General features: G+C 43.7%; 1 protein-coding gene across 1 annotated transcript in view; it reads left to right on the forward strand.

Moving 5' to 3' along the window:
* The window catches only part of KIF26A (kinesin family member 26A), a 132,408-nt gene that overhangs the window by 52,226 nt on the left and 54,389 nt on the right, over positions 1-25,793 (forward strand). Inside the window, exon 4 of the mRNA XM_073349797.1 lies at positions 16,499-16,665. Coding sequence (XP_073205898.1) covers positions 16,499-16,665 — 167 coding nt within the window. The remainder of the gene's footprint in view (positions 1-16,498; positions 16,666-25,793) is intronic.

Raw genomic sequence — 25,793 nt, forward strand, 5'->3', positions numbered from 1 at the left:
CTGGGGCTGTGTGCAGATGGGGGTGGCTCAGGGAGGAGGGGTAGCTGGGTGGTGTGCTGGCAGAGGATAGCTCAGGGTGCAGGGAGGGGGGTACTAGGGGCTGTGTGCTGGGAGGATTCCCCTGCGGTCCCTGTTCCCGAAGGGGTCTGCCAGCCACAGAGCTGGGCCTCCCCACTGGGGGGGGCTCTTACAGGCTGCCGCTGCAGGAACAAAAGGGGCTGGGAGCTGAGGAGCAGCTTCAGCCTGGGGTATGAGCAGGCGACAAGGGAATGCTGCCGCTGCCTGCTCCATGGCACCAGCCAAAGCAGCAGCTGCCCTGCACTGCCCAGCTCTGGCTTCTTGCCTCCAGCCTGGCCAGGGGGTGAGAAGGGGGGCGGGGAGGAGAGGTATGGAGCTGCCACTGGGACTGCCAAGCTCTTGTGCTGCAGTTTGGAAGGTGGGGGATTGCCCTCCATGTTGCCAACTCTGCCCATCATGGGCTCAGGGTTTCTGCTCCACAGGGAGCACCAGGGCTCGGGGCTCTGGCTTCAACCCTGCTGGGGTGCGGTGCCAGGGATCGGGGCTTGAGTCACAGGGTCTTGCGGCCCCCTTGAAACGGCTTGCGGATCCCCCGGTTGAGAACTGCTGTTCTCGTTTGCTTTAAAAAATTCAGTGGGAGAACTGGAAAATTGGATTATTAGAAAAATAGAAGTAACATGCAGAATAAGATGACCAAATATATGCCCCTGTTCAGCAAGGTGCTTAAGCACACAACTGCCAGTAAACACATGATTAGTCCAGTTGAAGTCTGTGGAATTATTCATATGTCTTAAGTTATGCATGTGTTTAAGTACCTTGCTAGATCAGCCAGATACGGCCAGATCCTCAGCTCGTGTAAATCAGTATAGGTCTATTGAAGTCAAAGAAACTATGCTGATTTACCCCATCTGAGAATCTGGCCCGGTTATTTTAATCACAATTCAAAGTCTGTCCTTGAATTCTCAGGCAAGAGTCTCCTATTCACTTGAATGGGATTTAGGTGAATACATATGAAGGCAGAATTTCCCACTCAACAAGTGTATCCTAAAATGTACATCCCGATGGAGAATCTTCCTCTTCTCACCCAAGAGGTTTTAACCATGTACTTCCTTTGCTGAACTGATTTTGACAGGGACCTTCCCTGTTCCTATTCATCCAGCCAGTTTCCATTTCTTCTGCTTTGTCATAAGTCACTTGCACTATTTATGTGCTCCTTTATGATCCCCGGATCAACTAATCATTGCATTTGATCAGAACATCCCACTCCCTTTTTTACAATCTTCCCCATGAGACAGAAATCCAGCTTCAGTCTGGACCTCAGAAAGGTCATCAAATATCACATTTTTTAGATCAGAATCTGTCTAAAACCCAAAACTTTTTTCATCCCATAAGGTGTGAAGGTCACTGTTTTACATGACTTAATTTGGATATGAAGGAGTTTTACATTGGCTCTAACAGAGTGACGCCTCAAAGCATTTAAGCCCATTCCACTAAGATCGTAGTGGTATTTCCAGTAGGACTATAGTAACAGTATTGTCAGAAATAGAATTTCTTATTGAAATTTGCAAAGCTGTTACTTTGTTCATATTTTGGTTATTCAGCAAGCATTACAACAACATTTCATTGTCTGAATATTCTACTTTTGGATACTGTGAACTGCAGGCTACCAGTGTTAGCTTTTTGTTCTCTTAATTTTGGTTTACTTACCTATTTTTGTTCCTACCACTCATGTCCCAGTGGTAGTAAGGCTTTTGATAGGTGGATATGTGGACCTTACAAATAGGACAGTTTTATCTTGGCTGTTTATTGGTCTTATGTCTAGGTCATCCACCAGTTAGAGGCCCCTTCACCTCTCTTCTCCTTTGTCCTCTCCCTCTAATTGGTGCACTTGTAACTATTTATATACTTACTATTTATATGCTTTGTGGATATTTGGAAGTTGTCTCCTAGGGTCAGTCTCCAATAGGCACCCTTCTTCAGAGGTGGGTGCAGTATAATAAGCTACCTGGCTTGACAGGGTCATCTGGAACTCATCGGCTTCTACCTGAGCGCTTGGTGCAAATATAACTCACACACCTGAGTCTGGTGTTCTGTCCCATTTAGTGGCACTGAGACCACTTAGAGAGAGAGATTAATGAGTTTGCTCTACAACCTTAGGTAAGAGCTGTATGGCTTTTAGCTCATGCAGTAGAGCAGAGGTGGGCAAACGTTTTGGCCTGAGGGCCACATGGAAGTTCCAAAACTGTATGGAGGGCTGGGTAGGGAAGGCTGTGCCTCTCCAAACAGCCTGGCCTCTGCCCCCATCCGCCCCCTCCCACTTCCCGCCCCCATCCTGGGACCCGACCCCTATCCAACCCCCCTTGCTCCCTTTCCCTTGACTGCCCCCCGCATCCACATCCCGGCCCCCTGACAGGCCCCCCAGGACTCCCACGCTTATCTAACCGCTCCCTGTCCCGTGACTGTCCCCTTGCCCCTTATCCAACCCCCCCTGCTCCCTTCCCATGCCACTCAGAGCACCAGGACTGGCATGTGCTGCCTGGCTGGAGCCAGCCATGCCTCCACACAGTCTAGAGCACCGGGGCAGGCCGGCGGCTCTCGCAGCTGCGCTGCTCAGTAGGAGCTCGCAGCCCCACTGCCCAGAGTGCTGGCGGCATGGCGAGCGAAGGCTGCGGGGGATGGGAGACAGCAGGCGAGGGGCCGGGGGGCTAGCCTCCCCGGCCGGGAGCTCAAGGGCCGGGCAGGACAGTCCTGTAGGCTATAGGGGGGAGGGATAGCTCAGTGGTTTGAGCATTGGCCTGCTAAACCCAGGGTTGTGAGTTCAGTCCTTGAGGGGACCACTTAGAGATCTAGGGCAACAATAAGGGATGGTACTTGGTCCTGCTGTGAAGGCAGGGGACTGGACTCAATGACCTTTCAAGGTCCCTTCCAGTTCTGTGAGATAGGTATATCTCCATATTAAAAGTTTGCCCACCTCTGCAGTAGAGGCTCATGCACCAAGTTCCAAAGGTCCCAGTTCAGTATCCCCCTCTGACAACTGGGGTCTGTCGGTGTTACACAAGAGAGAATCTTTCAGACCTGTGAGGACTTGACACAAGTAGTCTTGGGCCTGGACTGGTGGATGCACTTGATGGGACAAAATTTTCTCATTTGTCTAATCATAGAACTGGAAGAGACCTCGAGAGGTCATCTAGTTCAGTCCCCTGCACTCAAGGCAGGACTAAGTATTATCTAGACTATCCCTGACAGGCGTTTGTCCAACCTGCTCTTAAAAATCCCCAATGATGGAGATTCCACAACCTCCCTAGGCAATTTATTCCAGTGCTCAACCACCCTGACAGTTAGGAAATCTTTCCTAATGTCCAACCTAAACCACTGTTGTTGCAATTTAAGCCCGTTGCTTCTTCTCCTATCTTCAGAGATTAAGAAGAACAATTTTTCTCCCTCCTCCTTGTAACAACCTTTTATGTACTTGAAAACTGTTATCATGTCTCCTCTCTCTTCTCTTCTCCAGACTAAACAAATCCAGTTTTTTCAGTCTTTCCTCATAGGTCGTGTTTTCTAGACCTTAAATCATTTTTGTTGCTCTTCTTTGGACTTTCTCCGATTTGTCCACATCTTTCCTGAAATGTGGCGTCCAGAACTGGACACACTACTCCAGTTGAGGGGCTTGAATCCTCGACATACTCTTTAAAAGGCCGGTGAAATACACCATTGCCCCAGCACCTAAGCACCAGAATCATGACATTCCTGAGTGGTGGAATGCTATGATACATATGAGGGTCATGTAACATGGACAAAAACACCGTGGTAGTAGATGCTTTTCCCTTTTTTTGGTTTAGTTATTGAAACTCAGACATAAAAAGCCATTACAAAACAACTGTTCCATTAAATTAAAAAAAATAGAGAGAGAATTTATAGTATGTAGCTAGAATGCCTAGACTTCTCATGCATTTCATATATGTATATTTAATGGAATTTATTGCCGGTCTACAGAACATGGTGTCAAACCAACTATGTTAATTGAAAAAGATTTATTGTATTGTTAATGTTGTAGCATGGTTCTAGATGGTGTATAAAATAATGCTAGTTGAAATGGCATTAATGTATGCATTTAAGTTCCTTTTTCATTTATGTGCATTATTGATCTTACTTCATTGTTGGGGAGGTAATGGATATATAATTAGAATACACTCACAGTAATCAATGATGAGATTATTAGGCTTATAAATAGAATTTTAAGACTAAGATGAGGTAATTTCCCAGTGTAACTAAGAATCAATAATTAGAGGCTTGCCTTGAATCTTAAAGTAGTACTTGTAAGATTAAAAATATAACACTTTTAGAGAAGTAAATCTATGTATATTTCTTAACTGTGTTACACAAAGATATGGTTTATACAGAGTTTATATTTAGTTCTTCTGCAAAGTTAGCCCTTCTTTTAAGTTTGACTCTCTAACGCTCTCCCCAGCTGTGCAGTCATGAAGGTTGGCTGCCCAAATTTGACCTTGTTCTAGGGGCTGGAGTCATCCTGCCTTGCCCAGTTGCCATATGTTTGCAATCAGGCTTGAGGGAGTGACATCAGAAGATTCACTGAGCAAATCCCTTGTCCTAACACAGGGTAGTAGGTTCTTTCCTGTCTGACTTCATGCTCTTATTTCAGGGCAGAATTTGAAAGAGGCCACATGATGACTGGGAAGGCTACTGACTGACAGCTCAGTGCTGTTGGACAAAGAGAGAGGCTCAGCACCCATTCTGTCACGTCTCTCAAACTAAAAGTGATGTATCAGGGTAGGAACTCAGATGGGATGGTGGTGAGGGCCATGTAAATAGCTGGATGGATAGATAGGGGAAGGGACTCTTCCTCTGATGACTGGGTGGGGAAGGGGCAGTTTGTCCATCCATGCATTGGCGATGATCCCTTGCATCACTTTTGATACCCTCCCCTTCTGATCCTCTCCAGTGATCGGAGGTGGCATGTGTGAGTTCCCGCACCTCCTGCTAACATACCAAGGTTAGAAAGACTCTGGTCTGGTTTCAAAAAGAACCAACACAACCCCGATCAAGAACTGTTAAGTCGCTGTGCATCTGTGTTAATCGAGCTCTCGGGCTGTAATAAATTCCACAAGCTGCTTGACTCTAGAGGAGTAAATAAAGAGGGCACTGACGATAAAGGAGTTGCACTGCACGCATATGAACTGTCCATCCCCTGCCTTGGAACTCCAGTGTTCTTTCTCTTTGATGGCTTTGCCTACTGACCAAACTCTCTTGGGGTGGGCTGACTTAGTGAGGAGTCAGCATGCATGTAGCCCAGAGGGCAGCATAAATTTTAGGCCTGTCACAGAGCCTTGTTTAGTAGCTTTGTGTGTGCTAAGGGCCCAATTCTCCCCTCAGATGGCCAGAACTTGTACATTTTTAAGCAAGATACTAGCTGCACAGTGACATGTACTCTGGTACCTGACAGGAAGGTTGGTCCCTAAAATTGTTTTCTTTAAAGTAGTTTAAATTTAACACACAGGCCCAAGCATGATCAAAATAGAAATTAGGAATGAGTGTCTCCCATTTTTGCCTTTTATTTTCTTTATTGGGATTTCTCTGCTGCTCATGATCAGAATATCTGAGCACCTCACAATATTAATGAGGATGTTCTCGGGTAGGAAAGTATTGTAGTCTCCATTTTACAGATGGAGTGAGGCACTGTGAGATTAAGTGACTTGCCTAGAATCCCATGGGAAGTCTGTGGCAGAGCCAGGGGCAGGCCACCCCAGGTCTCGTGATTCAAAGTCCTGTGCCTTGCATACATGACCATCTTTCTTCTCTTCCCTTAAAGAAATATCGGGCTATTGGAAGTTTGCACTAATGGAAAGGCCTTTGCTCTGGTTTGTCTTATGTGAGGAAAACAAATCCTAAGCTGATGTAAATGTATATTATTTCAAGCTTGGAAGTGCCTCCCTTTGCTTTCAACTACCGACTTCTGTCAGTGTAGTCAGGGGAGTCAACCAAGAAACCATGGGCTGCAGATTTGGGCAAACAGTCCATTTTTAATTGTGACCAAAGTGGTAGTTTAAAACATTTTGGCTTTGGGAAGCTGCATTCATTTCTAATGTGTGTTGATAAAACATGTCAGGTGAGGTTTTCTTGTGGCAGACAGATCCCAGTTATTCAAGCATAGGCTTTGTTTACTCCACTGAGACTGTTTGGAATCCATCCCCCACAAAGTAGTGATTTGAAAATGAGGAATATCCAGCAGGAGACTCCTTTCATTTGGGGCTGCCTTTTCCTCTGTGATCCTAAATCTGAGGGTGCCAGGTTTATACAGGGCATCTAGGAGGGCACACAGGTTTCTCAGAGTTTATTTGACAATGTGTTAATCAGCTGGTAGAGATAAGAAAGAGATTCCGCTGGATACTGAGTGGCACAGAGCTGATTTTGCACTGCCTGGGACTGGGTGTGGCCATTTACCCCGGTGTGAAGTGGCTGTAGAATGCTGCTAAATGAGAATGGTCGCATTTTACACCCACTTTGTATGAGTGCAAATGACCACACAAATGGCTAGATTTCTCAATGCCTGACGGTCTGTTTGCACTAGTTTCAGTGCTGTAGAACAGGCATAGCCATTCCTCCCCAAGGAATGCCCTGGAGGGGAGCCTCTGCAGCAGCTCTGGCCTCAGCAGCATTCCAAAGCAGGGACCTGGGCAGCCTAGAGGAGAAGCAGGCATTTCAGGGGGTGGATGAGAAGTAGTGACTGTGGTGGCCCCACACCCCTGCCATAGGCATAGTTTGACCTCTATATTGGTGGGGATGTGGGGAAGTGGGCATACGCATACGGACACACCCATGTGCATGCTGATACTCCTGGGGGAATTCTGCACTACCGCTCCATGCAGAATTTTGCAGAAATTAATGGTTTTTGCATATAATTTCCTTTCCTGCACAGAAACGGGCTGCAGTGCTGCTGGCTGCCACTACAGGCTGCTGAACCTGGCAGAGACTAGCTTGCAGATAGAATACACTGCAGGGGGTTGGGGCGGGGGGGGGGGGGGGAGAGTAGAGAGTTCCTAGCAGCTGCAGCTTCCAGCATGCCCTGAGGGAAGGAGACGATGGTGCGAAGGAAACTCTACACAAGCCTGGGGCCCTGTAACAGGCTGTTTCTCCCTTTGGATCCCTGGGTGGCAGGGAGAGGGTGTCTGGGCTGGGGGCGGGGGGGGGGCACGGTTGGGCTCTGGGCAATAGGGGGAGGGTGTCTGGGCTGGAGAGGGGGGCACAGCTGGGCTCTGGGCAATAGGGGGAGGGGCATGGCTGGACTCTGGGCAGTAGGGGGAGGGTGACTGAGCTGGGGGGCATGGCTGGGCTCTGGGAGGGAGGGGGTGCAGGTAGGTGGGCTGGGCATCCCCCATGGCTGGGCTCAGGAGGGAGGGAGTTCAGGCGTAATGAATGGGGGTGTGGCGCCATGGCTGCTCTCTGGGGGAGGGGTTGTGCATGTCTGGCCCCCTGGCTGGGCTCTGGGGGGAGGGAGGGGGCAGAGAAACAGGAACTGGGTTGTCATAGGGGTTTCTTTAATGCTCTATTCCTGGGGGAATTTTTGTGTTTGTTTGTATTGTTACAGACATACTTGCTGACAGGTATTTTGAAAGAAGGCATGATTATATAGTATTATTTTGACAAATAAAATTTGCAGAACTTAAAAATATTGTGTGCAGAATTTTTAATTTTTTGGCACAGAATTCCCCCAGGAGTAATACTGAAGCCAGTTTCCTTGGCTCACTGGCTCTTTCCCCTGCCTGGAGTGGTATCTGGGCTGCTGGTGCTCGGAGGGGGAGGGAATTTTTCCGACTTAACAGGGGAGCCCCAGCTGCTGCTGGCAGCCACCCCAGCACCGGCTGCTGCAGCCACGTCACTGCTGTGGTACAGCTGTGACCACTTCCCTGTTGGGGTGGCTGCTGCTGCTAAGGGGACTTCACATGCCTGCTCCTGCTCCCCCCCCCCATTCCTGTATCCCCTTCTCTTCCCCATCCTCTCCCCACGTTCCCCTGCCCCATACCATCTCCTATCCCACCTGCTTCCCCACTCTCGCTTCTCCCTGTCCCCCTGTAGGCATTCACCTTTGTACAGTAGAGTGGCGGGCACTAGGACCCAGGAGGTGGCATCCAGCTGCCCAGACAGGGACCCAGAGCACAGGAGAACAGATGCTCCGCCCCGCCCCCTCTGCTCCCTGCCAGCCGAAACATGCTGGGGCAGGAGGAGGGGGCAGCATGGGAAGCACAGAGCCCCTCTCCCTCACCTATCTCACTCAGGTAGAGCAGAGCAGGCCCTCCAGGGCAGGTCGGCTAGGATTGCCAGGCACTGGTTTTCGACCGGAATGCCCAGTTGGAAAGGAACCCTGCTGGCTGTGGTCAGCAATGCTGGCCAGGCTGCTAAAAGTCTGGTTAGTGGCGCAGGGCTGCCAGAAGTGGCTGTCATGTCCAGCTCCTAGGGATAGAGGTGGCCACAGGGGCTCTATACAGTGCCGCCACCCTGAGCACTGACTCTGCATCACTCATTGGCTGGGAACTGCGGCTGATGGGAGCTGCGGGGGCGGCACCTGCGAGCGCAGGCAGCGTGCAGAGCCCCCCGGCCCCTCTGCCTAGGAGCTGGACATGCTGGCCGCTTCTGGGAGCTGCAGGGTAGGCAGGGAGCCTGCCTTAGCCCCACTGCGCTGCTGACTGGGAGCTGCCCGAAGTAAGCGCCACCTGGCTGGAGCCTGTGCCACGACCCCCCTCCCATAGCCCAACTCCCTCCCACATGTCTGAACCCCCTCCCAGACCCTAACTCCCTCCTGGAGCCTGCAGCCTTCACCCCAACCCCCTGCCCCAGCCCTGAGCTTGTTCCTGCACTCTGAACCTCTCATTTCTGGCCCCACCCCAGAGCCTGCAGCTCCAGCCGGAGCTCTCACCCCAACCTCCTGCCCCAGCCCAATGAAAGTGAGTGAGGATGGGGGAGAGTGAGCGATGGTGGGAGTGGGGATGGAGTGCGTGGGAGGTGGGGCAGGGATGGGGTTTTGGAGAAGGGGCAGGGCAAGGGTGTTCGATTTTGTGCAATTAGAAAGTTGGCAACCCTAAGCTCTGCACTCACAGAAATGGGGGGGAGGGAATGGCACATGACCCCCCCTCCCCCACACCTTTCCTCTTTGGGGGAGCAATGTCCCCCTGCACCCCCCAAAAACTACACCTATGACCTCATTGGGATCTCTGAAGCAGAGGCACAAGCCCTAATAGCTGCCCTAGCCTGTGCCAGGGGCAGGAATAGCCCCCATAGACCCTAAGCAAAGGCAGACACAAGCTGTCTCCTCTCCATCCTTGCACCGGCACAGGCATGAATCTGGCCCAAAGTGCATGACCGTGAAGAATCAGGCCCCACTTCTGTGCTCTCAGCATCTGATTCTGGACATATTGAATTCAGTTACAACATTCCCAGTGACTTCAGTGGGTGCAAGGACTGAGCCCTCAATCTCAAACATTAATCCAAATTCTGAGGGCCCTGAGTTTGCTCATTATTTTGAATCTCCTATGAGGTAGCTTGCTGCACTGCTGTGTGAGATGGTGGACAGACCCTCCTATTTCTACTAAATTCTACCTCTGCTTTTTTTTTTCTGATGTAATTTTCAGGATGAAACAATAGTGAGGTGTTATAAACTCCCATTTGTAGCTGGCAGTGGTGCCTTTTTTGGGATAACTCTGTATTTGATTCACAGAGAGAGTGTGATGCACATAAAAGGCCGACACTGCAGGTTTAGGTACAAATTACGGGAGACGGTATTCTTGTTAGCACAGCACAGCTGCAGGTTGTAAAACAGCTACAGTAGTGTATTTTAGTTATAAACTGCCCTACTAGTTTATAACAAGTCCCAGTGGAAACACACTCGTAAAAAGTTTATCCCAAACATGTTTCAGTTCAAATGGGCATTTACTTCATGGTACCTTTACAATGAGTCTGAAAGGGAGAAATTTCACTTCCAAGGTATGTGCACCCTGTCATCCATGCTTGGGGGAAAGGAGGGTTTACAGTCTGAGAATTACCCAGATAGTGATTTACATCAGATTTGTTCCAGTTAATGGTAGTAGGTCATAGAGTTTTAGCATGAATTGCTTTTGGGTAAAATTATTTATCATTATTTCATGTACAAACAGTAGCTTATATAAGATGCAAACTTGTTAGGCCAAGCAATTTCGACAATTTAATTAGCTGTTACCACTGTAGTTTTAAAGTGGAACTTATTGGATTAAAGGGAACCCCCCTGAACCCCCCCCCCCCCCCGCAAACTCCAGTGCAAAACCACAGGCCCAATCCTGCAAGAGCACCACATACAAAATCCGCATTGTCTTCTGTTGGAATTCTGCATGCAGAATTCTTGCAAGATTGGCCCAGTGTTTGGAAAGGAAACTGTGTCCAATTTTGATCTCACTTATGCTGGTGTAAATCAGGAATAACTCCATTAATATGAGTAGAGTTACATATATGTAAAACTGCATTAAGTGAGAGGACAATTGGACCCGTCCACTTTAATTTGTGTCCTTTTTATACTTCTCTCCTAAATGAAGCTACCTTTGGTTTTTATGTTTAGAAATCCTATCTGTTTCCTTTCTCTTACACCTCCACCCATTTTTCTTGGGATTTTCCTTTCTGGTTTTCTTCTACCTTTATTTTATTGTCCACAAATTTATTTGTCCTTCTCTCTGCATCTGTGTAAACTTTTATATCTCAACGTTTGTTTCTTCTCTGTCCCCAGTGCCAGTTTATGCACATGATTTTACAGTTACTATTCCACTGGAGCACAGCAACAGCAGGCTGGCTTTTTGGGTATTTCTGGGAAATTCTGTGGCCTGTGTTATCCTGGAGGTCAGACTGAATGATCTCAATGGTCCCTTCTGGCCTTGGCATCTGTGAAACAATGGACAAAGGCCAGTGTCCAGAGACTGGAAACATTCTGGATGAATTTTTGGCTTTGGACCTCAAACTTTTATTAATAAGTTAAGAGCTTGTTAGTTACTTTGTTACTTTGGTTATAGGTAGACAAAATCTTATGAACCTGGATATCTGATATATTGTATTGTGAAATTATCTACAATATAATTTTGGAAAAGTCTGATGTATTTGAAACTAGGCAGATGTTTCCTGAGCTCCTGCCATACGGTCGCAATAGAGAGCACTGATCCATGTATGAGTATACAGAGAAAGGCCTCCGTTCCCTGGTGCTCCTGAACCCTAGTGAATGTACCTGCAGAGTGAGGGAACATGTGACACCATCTTTGGCTTGTTCTGCCCCTTGAAGCAAATTGGATCAGCCGCTCCCTCCCTACCCCCTCACTTGCTAATCCCTCCCCACTTGATTCTGGTTGACTCCCTGCCTGCCCATTTAGACATCTCCTTGCTAGTTCTTTCCCCATCTATGTTGGATGGACTCATGCTCCTGCCTGCCCCATCTTCCATCTGCTTCAACAGACCTACTGCAATACCTTTACCTCTGCCTCAGTGGAACTGCCTGTTATGCCCTTAAACCAGCCTGCTCCCTGGTGTCGTGTAAAGAATTACAAGGACTTTTTTCAAACATATTAAAGAAGACAAGTAGCTGGAGTTTGAGCCACCAATTCTGAATTCGTCTTTTTAAACCTCCGTATGGTAGTGATTGATATCTGGCTATTACTATGATTGGCACCCTATGAATACCTAAGATATAAACCCGCACAGCAGCTCCATCCCAACTCTCCTCTGCTGCTAACTGGGGTGAGAGATGGGGTGGGATGTGTAGGACTGTACCAGCCCAACACTGAGAGGCTATGCAAGAATTGCTAGGGTGCTCAGTTTCTTCACCTCCCCAGGCCCCCAGGTTCCTGGTGCTCACCCTATACTCTCTTTAAGACTCCCATCCCTGTCGTATTTCAATCTTCTAATTTAAAAAACAAAATGTATGGCCACTATTCGCAGCTCAGATAATTTGACTTCCAACAGGAGCACCATGGCCAAAGAGCAGTGCTTGTGACTCTGGTGTGTGCATGTCCTCATGACTGGCCCTGGGACCTAGCAGGTCTTGCACAGGCCAAGAGAGGTTCCCCACAGTGAGAGGGCAGATTAGGTCAGGAGTCCCGACCTGGTTGCTCCAGCCACTGGCCAGCTTTCTCCCCTGCCACAGCACCTTCTAGAGACGCCTACAAAATCCCAGGCAGCCAGTCCTGAAATGTAAAACACATGGGGTAAGATTTTCAGAAGTGTCGGCCTACTTCTGCTTTCATTGAAGTCAATGGGTGTGTGACTTATAGAGGGAGTGGAGTTAAATCCAATGCTGAGCAGTTGTGGAAATCTCTCCCTTGAGGATTATTCAGTTTCCAAAGGGTTAAGGTTTTTATTTTATTTTTATAAGGAACCATTAATCTTGTGGAGCAGAAGCCTATGGCAGTTAAAATATTCAGTGCAGTCAGTAACACATTATAATGACAAGGTTGTGATTTCTGCACTTGATCATGAATGATTTATGAAAATTTAGTAAACAGCGAAGGCACAGTTCCCTTTCAGCAGCCTATTGAAGTCATCTCCTTGTGCAGACTTGTGTAGTTTAAAAAAATGCCCCAACAATCAACAAACCTGCTCCCATTCCCCTGGAAAATGATTTTTTCAAAATACATCCTTCAGAAGAGCACTGTGGATGAGGTAATTCTCACGATTTAAAAGCAACACCTCCTTTCATTATCTTGCTTTAATCCTTCAGGGCCCATAGTTGAAATTATCCTGAAATTGTTATTTGTGACAAATTGCAGTGAATGGGAGGTTCTCCAAGTTTTTTGTTTTTAGTTTTCATACCTCATGGCAAGTGACTCGGACCTGCTCGATTTTCTAATGCCTGAACTGGCATTTCTTGAATCAGCAACACTTCTTTTCTCTGATGGCTGGCACTGGCAGAACTTACTTGTGCATTAGTCCACCTTCCCTCGTACTTTGTTTCTTTTCTGCTTTTCTCTCCTTCCTCTTTCATCTCTGGCTTCTCTCTCCTCCCACGCTCCATTTTTGCCTCTCTACTTGCTTATCAGAGAATGGTCTAGAGAATTTCTTTGCTAACAGGACCGGTAGACACCATACACACTCTTGTTCTCTGCCTTCCCTAACCCCTCCTCCCCCTTACCTCTCTCTCCATCTTTCTCCCAATCATATCCCCACCATCCCTTTCTGTATCTTCCCTCCCCTCCCTCTTTGCTTCACACTTAGTTAGAAAACATTCTCTCTAAAAGGCTCCCTGGGCTGGTTGTGAGTGTCCATCTTTGGGAGCATTCCCTGCTGTGTGGATGCTGAGCCTGCCCCTGTGTGAAGCACTTATTACAATCAGTTCTGGTCTCCTGTGACCCATCAGCAGAGCCAAGGAATGGGAAGTCAGTCCCTGATTAGAATCAACACTTCAGGAGCAGACCACTTCTCGTGCCAAACACTAGTAGTGCTTACTGTTCTCTAACACTAATGCACTTTTAGGGCCTGATCCAATGCCTGTTAATTTAGGTGGGAGTCTTTTCACAGATATCAATGAACAGTGAATCTGGCTCTTAAGGCAACATTTTGAAAGAGCCTAAGGCCCAAATTTCTAAAGGTATTTAGGCATTGTTGTGCTCAGCGTCACAGTGTCTATCATTTTTCAAAAGGGGTTTAGGCACTTAGGCTGGGATTTAGTCTCAAACTGACTTAGGGACTTAGGCTCCTAAGTCTAACTGAAAGTCAATGGCATTTAGGCTCCTAAGCCACTTGGGTATGTCTATACTGCAGTTAAACATCTGTAGCTGGTCTGTCTCAGCTGGCTTGGGCTTGGGCTACAGGGCTGTAAAACTGCAGTATAGACATTCTGACTTGGGCTGGAGCCCGAGTTCTGGGACCCCACAAGGGGGCATGCTGGCTCAGGATGGTGCAAACACTATTTGAAATGAATCCTAAGCTTTGAAGAACCTTTTTGTTTTTCTCTGTCAATATATGGCAAAACTGATGTTACCTCTGAGTTTAAGAATACTAATTGAGTAATTAAAGACTTAATGGAAAGGTATGGATTCTCTTTAAATACATTATTTCACTGATTAATTTATCGTGCATGCCTCGTTCTCATTTTTTTTTTCCTTTCCAAGAATCATTGCACTCTCCTTTGGGTCCCACCTGTTGTTCGTTGATATAAATCTCTCTCTAAGAGGCAAAGAGTAAAATCATTTCACTTACTAGGCAACTGCAGGCTAAATTTTCAAAGCGACCTTTTGGGCACTGCAACTTTTGTGTGCTGAACTGGAGACCCCTTGCAGGGGACTGATGTTCAGCAAGTATAGAGCATTTGCCTTCTGAAAATCAGGCCCCATTAAGGCCTCTCAAGTTAAGGACTCAAAAAATTGAAGTGTCCAGAATCACTAGGCAGTTTTGGAAGTTTAGGCCTGTGGATTTTGAAAGGGGTAAGAGCTGGTGGGTATATATCTACATTGTTATCCATTATCTGTATAGGGCCACATGCTATAATAGCTTCAAAAAAGGTGTGATAAATCCACTTTCATTATATGCATACTAGACATAAAAATATCTCATTCAGCAATAGAGCTGTATTAAATGAATAGCTGTTAAGAGATGTAACCTACTGTAAGACTAGAAGTGTGGTGCAAAAAACGGTTATCCACTCAACAGGTTCTACTGAGTCATCATAAATCTCTGATATCTGTCGCCTTGAAATTCCATGAAGTATCATGTTAGCTGTGCACATTTTACTTTTAGCTTTAGATTAAGAAGCGTCTGCCCAGAAAAACCAGTAGTTCATAAATCTTTGCTTCTTCTGTAATACTTTGTAACTTAAATGTATGATTCTCCTGCTAGCCACAAAACACTGTTGCGTAAATTCCAGTGCTATAGAACTCCATGAAGAAATTTTTGTGAAATTCAATGGGGACCAGACTTTGGCCCTATAGTTTTAATTTGTAGTAACAAAAGGTGTACATGGAATTTATGGATTGCCTTCTGGAAGATTCTTTCTTGGAGTCAAGTTTCCTAAATCAGTCTGTAAAAATGTTTTTAGTGAATTGCTATGGGGAAAAGCATCAACCACTTAACAAACCCCACCACCCAAACTCTGTAAGCATCCGATCCTTAGACTTCAATGGGAATAGCGGGTGCCCAGAACCTGTCAAGATGCACTTAGCACTTTTTGAAAATTGGGCCCGCAATGAAACTCCATGCAGCACTTCAGGTGTGAAGTGACTGACTAGAAAGGAGTTGCTTGACATCTGAAGAATTTTGCCACTCCCACTCTGATGAGAGAAGCTCAGTTTGGATTTTTCAGTGTGTGACAAAGCTGAGGTATTGACTGTAAGTGTGGATGCACTATGATGTCTGTGTAGCAGATAGTTCTTTAAAACTTGATCTGTGGTGGCCTAGAATTTAACATTTGGTGGCATCCCAGGGAGTATTTAATTGCATTTGTGCTGCATTACAAGGCTGTCTCCTTTTCCTGAATTTGTTTTAGTTAATTAGTTGTAAATGTCAGAGGAGTATTTCAAATGACAGAAAGATCCTATATTATCATATATGAAGCAATTAACTCTTCTGACAAATATTTATTGTGGTGTCGTCTTTAATTAAGCTTTTTGTACTCTTGGAAATACAGCGTGTTCTCCCCAAAAGGACACTTTTCCAGCTCTGTGGTTGTGTATTTTTGCAGACTGCCATGGACATCACAACTAGCTTAATGAAACTTGGCAATGGAAGAGTTAATAGGCCTACACCTCAGATACTTACATGACACTGTCTGTTTCAGAATACTGATTTCCCTGCTATTTTGGCCAAAAACCAACCAAACAAAACCCCAAACAAACCAAAACCTCCCCCAAACACCACTGATTTGGGTCTTTACACTGAAAATGATTAATCCCCAGGCACTCTTGTTCTTTGCACAGATACCATTTGCAGGAGAAATGTAACATACTTGTGCCGTTGAGACCGATGATGTTGGAAAAACAGCAGAGCAGAGGCTTATAGGTTTTTTGTTTAAAAAATTGATGTTTTTACTTGTTTCTCGTTGCTGCTCATATGAATACAAGTTACAAATATGACTGTTTGTTTGTTTAGCTCCTTTTAAACAGATAGGTCTAGTAGTTGATGTGCCACTGAGAAATAATTCCTGACAGTTATAACTGAACCAGATAAACAGTTCTGCCATCCGCAAAATAACACGGTAAAACAAAAGGGTTCTGCTTATCGTTTTCCATTTCTTCATGCTTGTCAAACTGTTTAACTGTGCATTACCCAGAACAAAGGGTCTCCGTATTACTCTGCTTGTCTGCTGTGGTCATGGTTTTAACCTTCTCCACTGCAGGGTCCTTTATGGCATGCTTGTCCACATTCATTACTTTTTCCTTGCTGTGGCTATGTTTTAAGCACAGGCTGTCATACATTTAATCTATGTTCATATGTATACATCCGCATATGTATCTTTAAAATTTTTCTTCAGGCAGAAACGGCAACAGAGGGTGGACGGGAAGGTCCTAACGTTCACGTCGCCTCAGGGCTGAACAACTGTGACCAAACTGGAACAGGCGGCTCACTGACCTCGCAGAGTTTGGTTGCTCCTGCTGGGGCCTCTGCTGGTACTTCAGCTGCGGCTTCATTCTTCATAAGGTAGTGTTCATCTTTACAATTTACATAATTGCTAATGGATATTACGTGGTTATATATTGAAGGTTCCACTGTGAATAACAGTTCATGTTAGTGTATGGTGGCAATTGCTGAGAAGGGAGGTAACCATCCTCTCCGGACACTGGCCTTGCACTATTGCTGAGGTCATGTTTTTATTTCTGGAGACCTAATGGGTATAGTTACATATAACAAATCCACCACATGATAGGCTTCCTCTGAGCAGGGGTTTTGCTGCTTTGTACTGGCAGAACTGAGAAGAGATGCTTGAACATCATCTACATCTATTATAATTTGTACAGTCATCAATGTTATGCACACAATTGACATACATTTTCAGAAACTCCTCAAAAGAAGTACTAAAACTTTGTGGATTATTAATGAGACTGAAGCCAAGGCTGTCCCTCTTTATGCCAATCCAGCTTTTGTACGAGTGCATGAAGAACTCAGTTGTGTTATCCGAAATGCTGACATGTACCATAGTATAACTTGTAAAATCAGATGTTGTTCTTGTTCATGCACGTCCAGCTGCTGATCTAAGAATTATTTTGGGGTAGTTCTCTGGCCTGTGCCATACAGGGAGTCAAACTAAATGATCATATTGGTCCCTTATGGCCTTATAAGCTACATATCTACAAGATGGTATGTGTGTGTATAACCAAAGGAGCAAACCCTTCATTCCACATGCTAATATTGCTTATCAAAAATTTGCTCATAGTGGTACCATATTGACATGCATCCATGTTTGAGCTATTTTTTCTTCCCATCTACCCCAAAGGGTAAGTCTATATTTTGACATTTGAGATTATTTGAGAAAAATGAAAAACACTTTTTATTTAGGTTGTTGTACAGTAGCACAGGGTTTCTCAAACTTCATTGCACCACGACCCCCTTCTGACAACGAAAATTACCACACGACCCCGGAAAGGGGGATTGAAGCATGGCAGCGGGGCCGAAGCCCGAGCCCTGACTCCCAGAACAGAGGCCAGACCTGAAGCTTGAGGGCTTCAGCCCTGGGATTGGGGGGCTTTAACCTGAGCCTTGCTGCCCATGGCTGAAGCCAAAGTCTGAGCCCTGCCACCTAGGGTTGAAGCCCTCGGGCTTCAGCTTCATCCCTGGAGGGCAGGGCTTGGACTTTGGCTTCAGCCCCGGGCCCCAGCATGTCTAATGCCAGTCCTGGCGACCCCATTAAAACAGGGTCGTGACCCACTTTAGGGTCCCGACCCACAGTTTGAGAACTGCTGCAGTAACATAACATACGCCTGTAAATAGCATTTCCCCCCCTGTAAATGGTAACAAAAAATAGGCTCTCTGGCTAAAAGCTTGAATTTCAAGGTATAGCCTGTAATAAATTGTTAGGACCAACTGGCAGAGTTTTCACAGTAGGGGTTCATTGTGAAAATGGTTACTGAACTATATTGGTGAAAATGCTGGTGCTCTAATTGCTAATGTTGCTTAAATGGAAAACTGTTGAGCAGATAGTAAGTAAGTTCTAAAAAAAACCCCAGAACAAACTTTCAGGGTCTCCTTCGTGCTTTTCAGTTTCTTTTCTATACAAAACTCAATTTGTAACATTCTGTTGGGAAAGTTCAGTGTGTTCAAATGTTCAAGTTTTCAAATAGTATTAAGAAATTTTCATGCTGGGAAAACTCGCTAATATAATGCACACAGAACATCCTTTCTTTTCTCCTTTCAATATCTTTTTGCCAGATTTTCTGATGTATTTGAGTTTAAATTAAGCCTTTGCTTCTTCCCAGGCCAACTTCTCGTGACATTATGCCTCATATTCTTCATAGAAATATCGCTATGATAGGAAAAAGGTATAACTAAGATATGTTTTATGGAAGATGGGTCATGTGAGATATCATTGGAAAGGTTATGATTTTCTGAATGTGATGATCCTATTTGTATGCATGTACCATTTCTGTATCTGAAGTTAGGAATATTGACTATGTAACAATTACAACTGTGTTTTCATCTGGGGAATGCCCACCCGACAGTATGCAGTCAGCCTGGAATGGGCCATTAGGGAGATTAGTATCTTCAAAGTCCTATTGATGTCCCTCCTTCCTGGGATGCTGCTTTGACACTGCAGGGTCATGTGATCATGTCACCTGGTACTGGACACCATCTTGGACTTCTAATGTTTTCCCTTAAGAGGGGGCGGTGGTCAAACTGAGTAACAAAGGATTCCCGCTATATGCAAATCCTATTTAAGGCTGGGGAGTGAGTTAATCTAGGTTCTTCTCCGCTGCCTCCCCGCCCAAGCAGGAAGACTGCTGAAAACACCTAAAGAAACAAAGGAGCTAAACTGGGGGAGGCCAGGGGTTGAGCCCTGGTGATCAAGGTCTAGCCTGTGAAAGGAATACCTGGAGATTTAAGCTGCAAGCAGTGCAGTTTACCTTCAAGAAACTCTGCAACCTGCATAAAACAAAATTTAGGTGAGAATTTGCTACTATTAATCAGTTAATTTAATGTATTAAGTTTAGGTTTCATGTTTTGTTTTATTTGCTCAGTAATCTGCTTTGTTCTGCTTGCTGTCCCTTATAATCACTTAAAATCGACCTTTTGTAGTTAATAAACTTGTTTTTTGTTTATTCCAAAACCAGTTTGTGCAATTCATAACTGGAGAGGCCGGGACGACAGGAAAAGCTGTGCATATCTTCCTCCACATTGAGAAAGGGAGTGGATTTCATGAGCCTACGCTGTATAGATCTGTATCCAGTGCAAGACAATATATTTTTGGGTTTGCACCCCGAAGGAGGTGTGCACTTCAGTGCTAGGCAATCCCTTATTTGAGTCTTCCCACACAGAGCTGATCTCAGTGTCTGTATGCCTTTGCAGCTGGGTGTGTCCCTACCTGTGTGTGTGCTAGAGGAGGCTTGAGGGCCCGGCACAACAGGACAGGGTGAGAGAGCCCAGGGTGGTGGAATGGGCGGGCTCAGTGGGACTCCAGTACATCAGGTATGGGCGAGCAACTCCTCACACTTCTCTTCTTCCATGATCCTATTTAAAGACAAATACTAGTCTGAATTTGTGTCCTGTTATGACTGCTGCTCTACACACAAAATAACTATATTAGAGGGTAATTCACACCCTTCGTTGTGCAAATTCTGTGTGTGGGCACTCTTACTTTGATTTAGTTCAAGTTGTTTTGGATTTATTTCAGTGCAAGTTTGTATGTACACAATCTTATGCAAGTACAATGTGATAACTTCACTGCAAACTCCAGAAGACAGAGAAGTAGGACTTAAGGGAGGAAAAAATTCTTACTCAATCTCAGATATCTGAAATCATGGGGCGCAACTGTCCAGATAAATTGCCTTCTCTTTAAGAGTGTAGTTTTGGGTTTTTTTTAACCCTGGTTTCTTCTTTAATGATTTTTATTGGCATGATGCAAAATAAATTGAAGTCAATGGAAAAACTCCCATTGACCTCACTGGGTTTTGGATCAAGCTGTAAATGCTTTCTATAAATCCATCTTTGTTTCCACTGAATCAAAATTTTACCGATTTAGCGCTTAAATTCTGGCTAAAACATTTAAAATCCATTAGTTATGCTGCTTGTTACCTATCATTATTCCTTAGGAGAATGTCTTTTGTTCAACTGTTAACTAAATAACAGAGTGAGTTGAAATTTTTTTGCAGAATTTTCTTTTTTAATGACTTTTATCAAAAATGAAACTTCTTGAAAAATGATCAGTTATCAAAATTTGCTATGATGTTTTATTGAAATTATTTTAGGATTTTTTCATATACAAAAACTTTCATTCTCTTACTGAAAACCAGGTTTTCAGCAAACAAAAATGTTTAAAAACAACTTGAAATATGATTTTTATAAAAATTTAGGCTAAAATATTGTAGAAAATTTCCCCCAAAATGGAAAATAGGTTAATTTCAAACCCTGTGAATCAGAAACAACTTCAGAAGCAGTTAAAGCAGATACTGCTGCCCAGGGCCGCACCTTCCTTCCAGCACTCCTTGGTCCCAGAACTGGGCAAGGAAATCCCCCATTTGGGGGCTAGGACTCATGCAGCACCAGCCTCAAATCCCCCAGCCACGTAATATTTAGGAAAAAAAGCCAGGCAGAGATTGAAGCTGACCTGAGCACCTGCAGAAACAGCTTAATCAGGGACTACTGGCTATTGATGTCATTGGAGTATTTTTTTATACTTTTGGTCGGACACCTGGTGCTGATTGGCTGTTTGCTCTAACTGCCACCCACCTCCTCCCTCAATCTTTTTGCCTCATTCTATTCTTGCCTTTCATACCCTCCAGCTTCCTCCCCTTCCTCTTCTTCCCTGCCCTATTCCCTTCACTCCCTTCCTTTTATGTCCCCCCTCCCTTCTGTTGTCTTTGTGTTTAGCTAATCTGCCTCTCAACTAAACACCATTCTCCCCTCAATAAAACAGAGAGGAATAATGGCATCAACATGTTGTTTGCTGCCATCGCATTGTTCACTCTGCTTGTATGTTCTACTTCTTTCGCCTATCTTGTCTGTCTTGCCTATTTAGATTGTAAGCATTTTAGGGCAGGGACTGTCTACTACCCTGTGTTTGAATAGTGCCTCATGCAATTGAGCCCTGTTCATGGTTGGTTCCTAGAAATGACTGTAATAAATATGATTATTAATAATAATTTGTCGGTTTGTGCAAAATCATTTTCCTTCTTTTTGACCAGCTCTCCTGACAGTTGGAATTTTTCACTCACGTCCTTTTTGTTTAGTTTTGGGAAAAGACCTATTCTATTAGTCATAGAAATAAAGTAGATCAATAAAAGTATGCCTGTAAGCTAAATTTTAGCATATTGCAGATGTAGTTTAAATTACTTTGAAATACAATAAAGCCCAAATAATGAGTCTACCTTTACCGAGGTGAGTAGTACCATTCACTTTAATGGGATTTCTCACATGAACAAATATTTCCAGGCTCAGGCTCAGTATTATTGTTCTTAGGGAAACAACATTTATATCAGTCAGGAAGGCCAACTAGAGGTATGCAGGCATGTTTGGGCAGCCTCTGGTTGGTTCATGGCTTTACAGCCCGCTCCAACCTTCTGGCATCTCTGCTGACATTAAAATCTGCATCTTTACTGAGTGTTGCTCTCTCCCCTTTTCATTATTGTATGCTTAGCCATGCCTGGGGGGAGGGGAGAGTTATCTGTACTGTGTTTATTTGCTTATGTTTGTTTCTTACCCCAAATTATAACCCTATATTTGTAAGTTCACAATTAGTTGCTCTGAAGATAGTAAACAGGAGAACATGGCTTCAGGTGGGTAAATATAATTTAAGTTCTGCAGCAAAATATTTTTCTGGGTCTACAATATATGCATGATTCCAAATGAAGATAATTTAAGTAGCCCTTGTACAGAATGCATTTCTTTGGTTAATAAATATGCAATCTGAATCTGCATATTGAGTAAAGAGCTCTTTTTCATTTTACCTGCTTGCTCAACTTCTTCAAGCTTAATTATGTGTTTTGCTTTTTTATTTATTTTGTTATTTTATTCATCAGCTTGAAATGCAAAAATCTCTGAAGTGGAGGTGCTGAGCATCCAAAATCAAAACCAAATAATTAAAACCATGGATGCAAGTGTGTCAGCAGAATAAAGTCAGTTTTAATCTTCCCTCATCCCTTGCTGTATTACAAGAAAAACGTTTTGACCAATATTGGACTCTGTCACATTCAGACCTGAAGAGCTCTCTGTAAGCTCGAAAGCTTGTCTCTCGAAGCTGGTCCAAAAAAAGATATTACCTCCCCCACCTTGTCTTTCTAATATAAACAAACTGTCAGAACCTGCAGTCTGTAATCAGTGCGAGTGTTACCTCAGTAAGGACTACAAGGTTTGGCAGAAATAACAGATTTCCAGCAAGAAACTGGCAGAGTAAGAAGGCTTTCCTCTAATAAAACAAAATAAAAAGGACAGATACAGAGCCAACTTCTGTTCTCACTTCAGAGAAGAGGCTCCTTGTATAAGAGGAGTAGAACTGTGTCCCATACTGATCAGATTTAAGAAAAGTACAGTGGAACAGATCTGAAGTCTAGTATTTGTAGAACTGTCAGGGAATGAACTCTGCCTAGCTTTAGCAATCTGAATTTTATAACCATTGTTTTTTTTCCTAAAGAAAGTGGTATGAAAAGCTTTGTTCTTACTAAATGAAACTCTTTATAGTTACAGTACTACTAAGTGGGCCCAGTCCTGTTGTCACTGTTTCTTATGGGGGTACCATATAAGGCTGTTATAAGATGTAAAACTTTTGTTGACTGAACACCTCAGAGAGAGGGAGCACTGTAATTTCCAAGAGCAGGAAGGAGAAAGGGAGAGAGGAAGAGGTTAGGAATGAGAGTGCACTGGGGGAGAGGTTAATTGCCTAGTTACCAAAAGGGGAAAACACCACTCCCCTGAGAGAGAAAAATCAAGCCCCCTAAAAACTGAAGCAATCACCATTAGTCTGTGACTTCGGCCTGTTTGTGACTTGTGACAGTTGTGGTGATTTCTGTGTTCCTCGATAGGAGTTCTACTTCAATGAAGCCATCTGTGGCTGGCCCTGACACAGAAAGACAAGACTGAAGTAAGATTTGAGCAGTGGCAGGATGTTTATTGAAGAATCAGAGGGATTTAAACCCCTATTGTAAAAGGCTGGATCACATGATGGGAGGAGGAACAACAATATATAAAGGTTTCAGAGTAACAGCCGTGTTAGTCTGTATTCGCAAAAAGAAAAGGAGTACTTGTGGCACCTTAGAGACTAACCAATTTATTTGAGCATGAGCTTTCGTGAGCTACAGCTCACTTCATCGGATGCATGCCGTGGGTTTCCACGGCATGCATCTGATGAAGTGAGCTGTAGCTCACGAAAGCTCATGCTCAAATAAATTGGTTAGTCTCTAAGGTGCCACAAGTACTCCTTTTCTTTTAACAATATATAAAGTAATTCTTCCTAAATCTTTATCTTGGTAGATTTTTGGAATAGCCCATCTTCTTTTCTTCCTCCCAAATTAGCTTATGAGGGATGTTATTTCTTGCATACTATATGTCTCTTACACTGCTAAGAGCTTTTGCAAGGTATTTGTGTATGTGCCAATTAATCACGTTTGCGTTTGCAAAATGACTTCCATCGAAAGTAGGATAATTAACTGTAGTTGCAGTGTCTTAATACCCGTGCTACCATTTTTGTTTTATCAAATATCTTTTTAATTACTGTGTTTACTTGGGTTACTGAATCACTCCATTGTGATATAGGGTAAAATTCTAGGCTCCTAAATAATTTATGCACTTTTTGAGAGTTTTGCCTATAGGGCCCAATTCACCAATATATTCTAATTTTATTCTGGGGTAACTCCATTTAAGTTGTTAAAAATGGAGTAAGCCAGCATTGAATCAGACTCATTATTTTTCTGTTGCCTGCCTACTCTTGAGTGTGCAAGAAAACTCTCCATTTATATGCATAGTGTTTTTTGCTGTTCACCAGGAAAAATTCTATTCATCAGTCCATTTGCTTATCAAGGTCATAAAATATCCAGACAGTGAATAGTATGCATTATATTTAGAAACTTAGTAGGCTTTTTGTAGATTCAGGATACTCAATCATATTTTAATTCATGTGAGTCGTGGATTAAAGAATCTAATTATTCACTAATGAGCAATAATGGTACATATAAACTAAGGGTCACTATCCTATTACAGGCACCTGATGGTTCACTGATAACCATTTGGTCGTTAGATTGACCATAAAATACAGTCAATAATTGAGGTTACTCACAGAGCAGACACCTTATCAGCTTTAGGCATGGTGGGACAGCTTGTCAGTACTCAGTATACTGATTGTGCTGTGACTGAGCATATGATTAGGGTATTGAAGCAGTGTGTATCTAATGAAACTTCAGGAAAGGCATAGCAATATTACCACAACCATTAAATGACTAATGTGTTATTGTTCCAAGCCTCAGATGCTTCAATTAGTTCCAATAAACTGTATCTTGAATATTTATTTTAATGTGATCTAGTGTAGCGGTAGGCTCAGGACTTCAAAAATTGTGTTTACAGGCTTTACACTAGTCAAATTTGGAATGTTTGGGGGATAGATAACAATGGTTATGAAATCTGTATGGCTTTGAATGAAAACCTAATGGAAGGAATAAAGGCTATCATGCCGGTTCCACATTTTGCTGTTTATTTTTGCATTTTTATATTTAAAATACTTTCTGAAAAAGTCAGGCATCACCTATTGCATAAGATTAAAGCTATCTGTGGCAAAATTTTATAGCCCTATATTCTGCTCTTAGATTCATCCATGCAGCTCCCATAGACTTGCATGTGTGGATCTGAATTCAGAATTTTTTCCTTAGTATATTTTGCCATATGAACAGTCAAAATGTTCTAATTCATGAAGCCTTCTAGGGAGACTTCATACTGTATCACAATGCTTTATACTATCTATGAGAAATCAGACCTAAGATCCATTTTTTTTTTACTATTATATTTTTTCCATGACAATACCTTAACTTTCATAAATTATTTAATACAGCAAAGGATGCAAACTGCCTTTTGTCTTTCTGAACTGCTATTCAAACTTCTGTGATGTGACCTTGGAAAGTAACCATAGAAACGTGTTAAAAGCGTTAACCTAAAATCTGTAGTTCACTATGACAGTGATGCAAATTCCGTGAAAGAAGATTATGATGTATTAAGAATACTAGTGGCATATTACCTGTAACCTATTAATATTACCTGTAACCTATTAAACCTGATTATACCATGACTATCAGTACTTTCAGAATTTAATGGAGGGGAAAAAAGCACAAAACTCTAACATTTTTAAAGTTGCTATATTAAAAAACTGTAGCTAAATCAATCTAATATGTCAGTCTAACTTGCAATCCTATTAAATACAGGCATTATTTTTCTACTGAGTTCATAATACAGTTCACCAGTTCTCTATATTTAATAGCTGTAAACTTTTACTCTCTACCTGGCTGGGGTTGACTGGCATCATAGCTTTGTGCAGAGTTGGTATAATTTAAATCTTCTTGACAGATAAAGTGGATAACTGGGTTAAAAGTTATGTAGTTCACTAGAAGATAAAGGGAATTTTTGACTCATCAGATACTGAA

This window comes from Lepidochelys kempii, chromosome 6 (assembly GCF_965140265.1).
Source record: "Lepidochelys kempii isolate rLepKem1 chromosome 6, rLepKem1.hap2, whole genome shotgun sequence".
In the NCBI taxonomy this organism is placed as follows: domain Eukaryota; kingdom Metazoa; phylum Chordata; order Testudines; family Cheloniidae; genus Lepidochelys; species Lepidochelys kempii.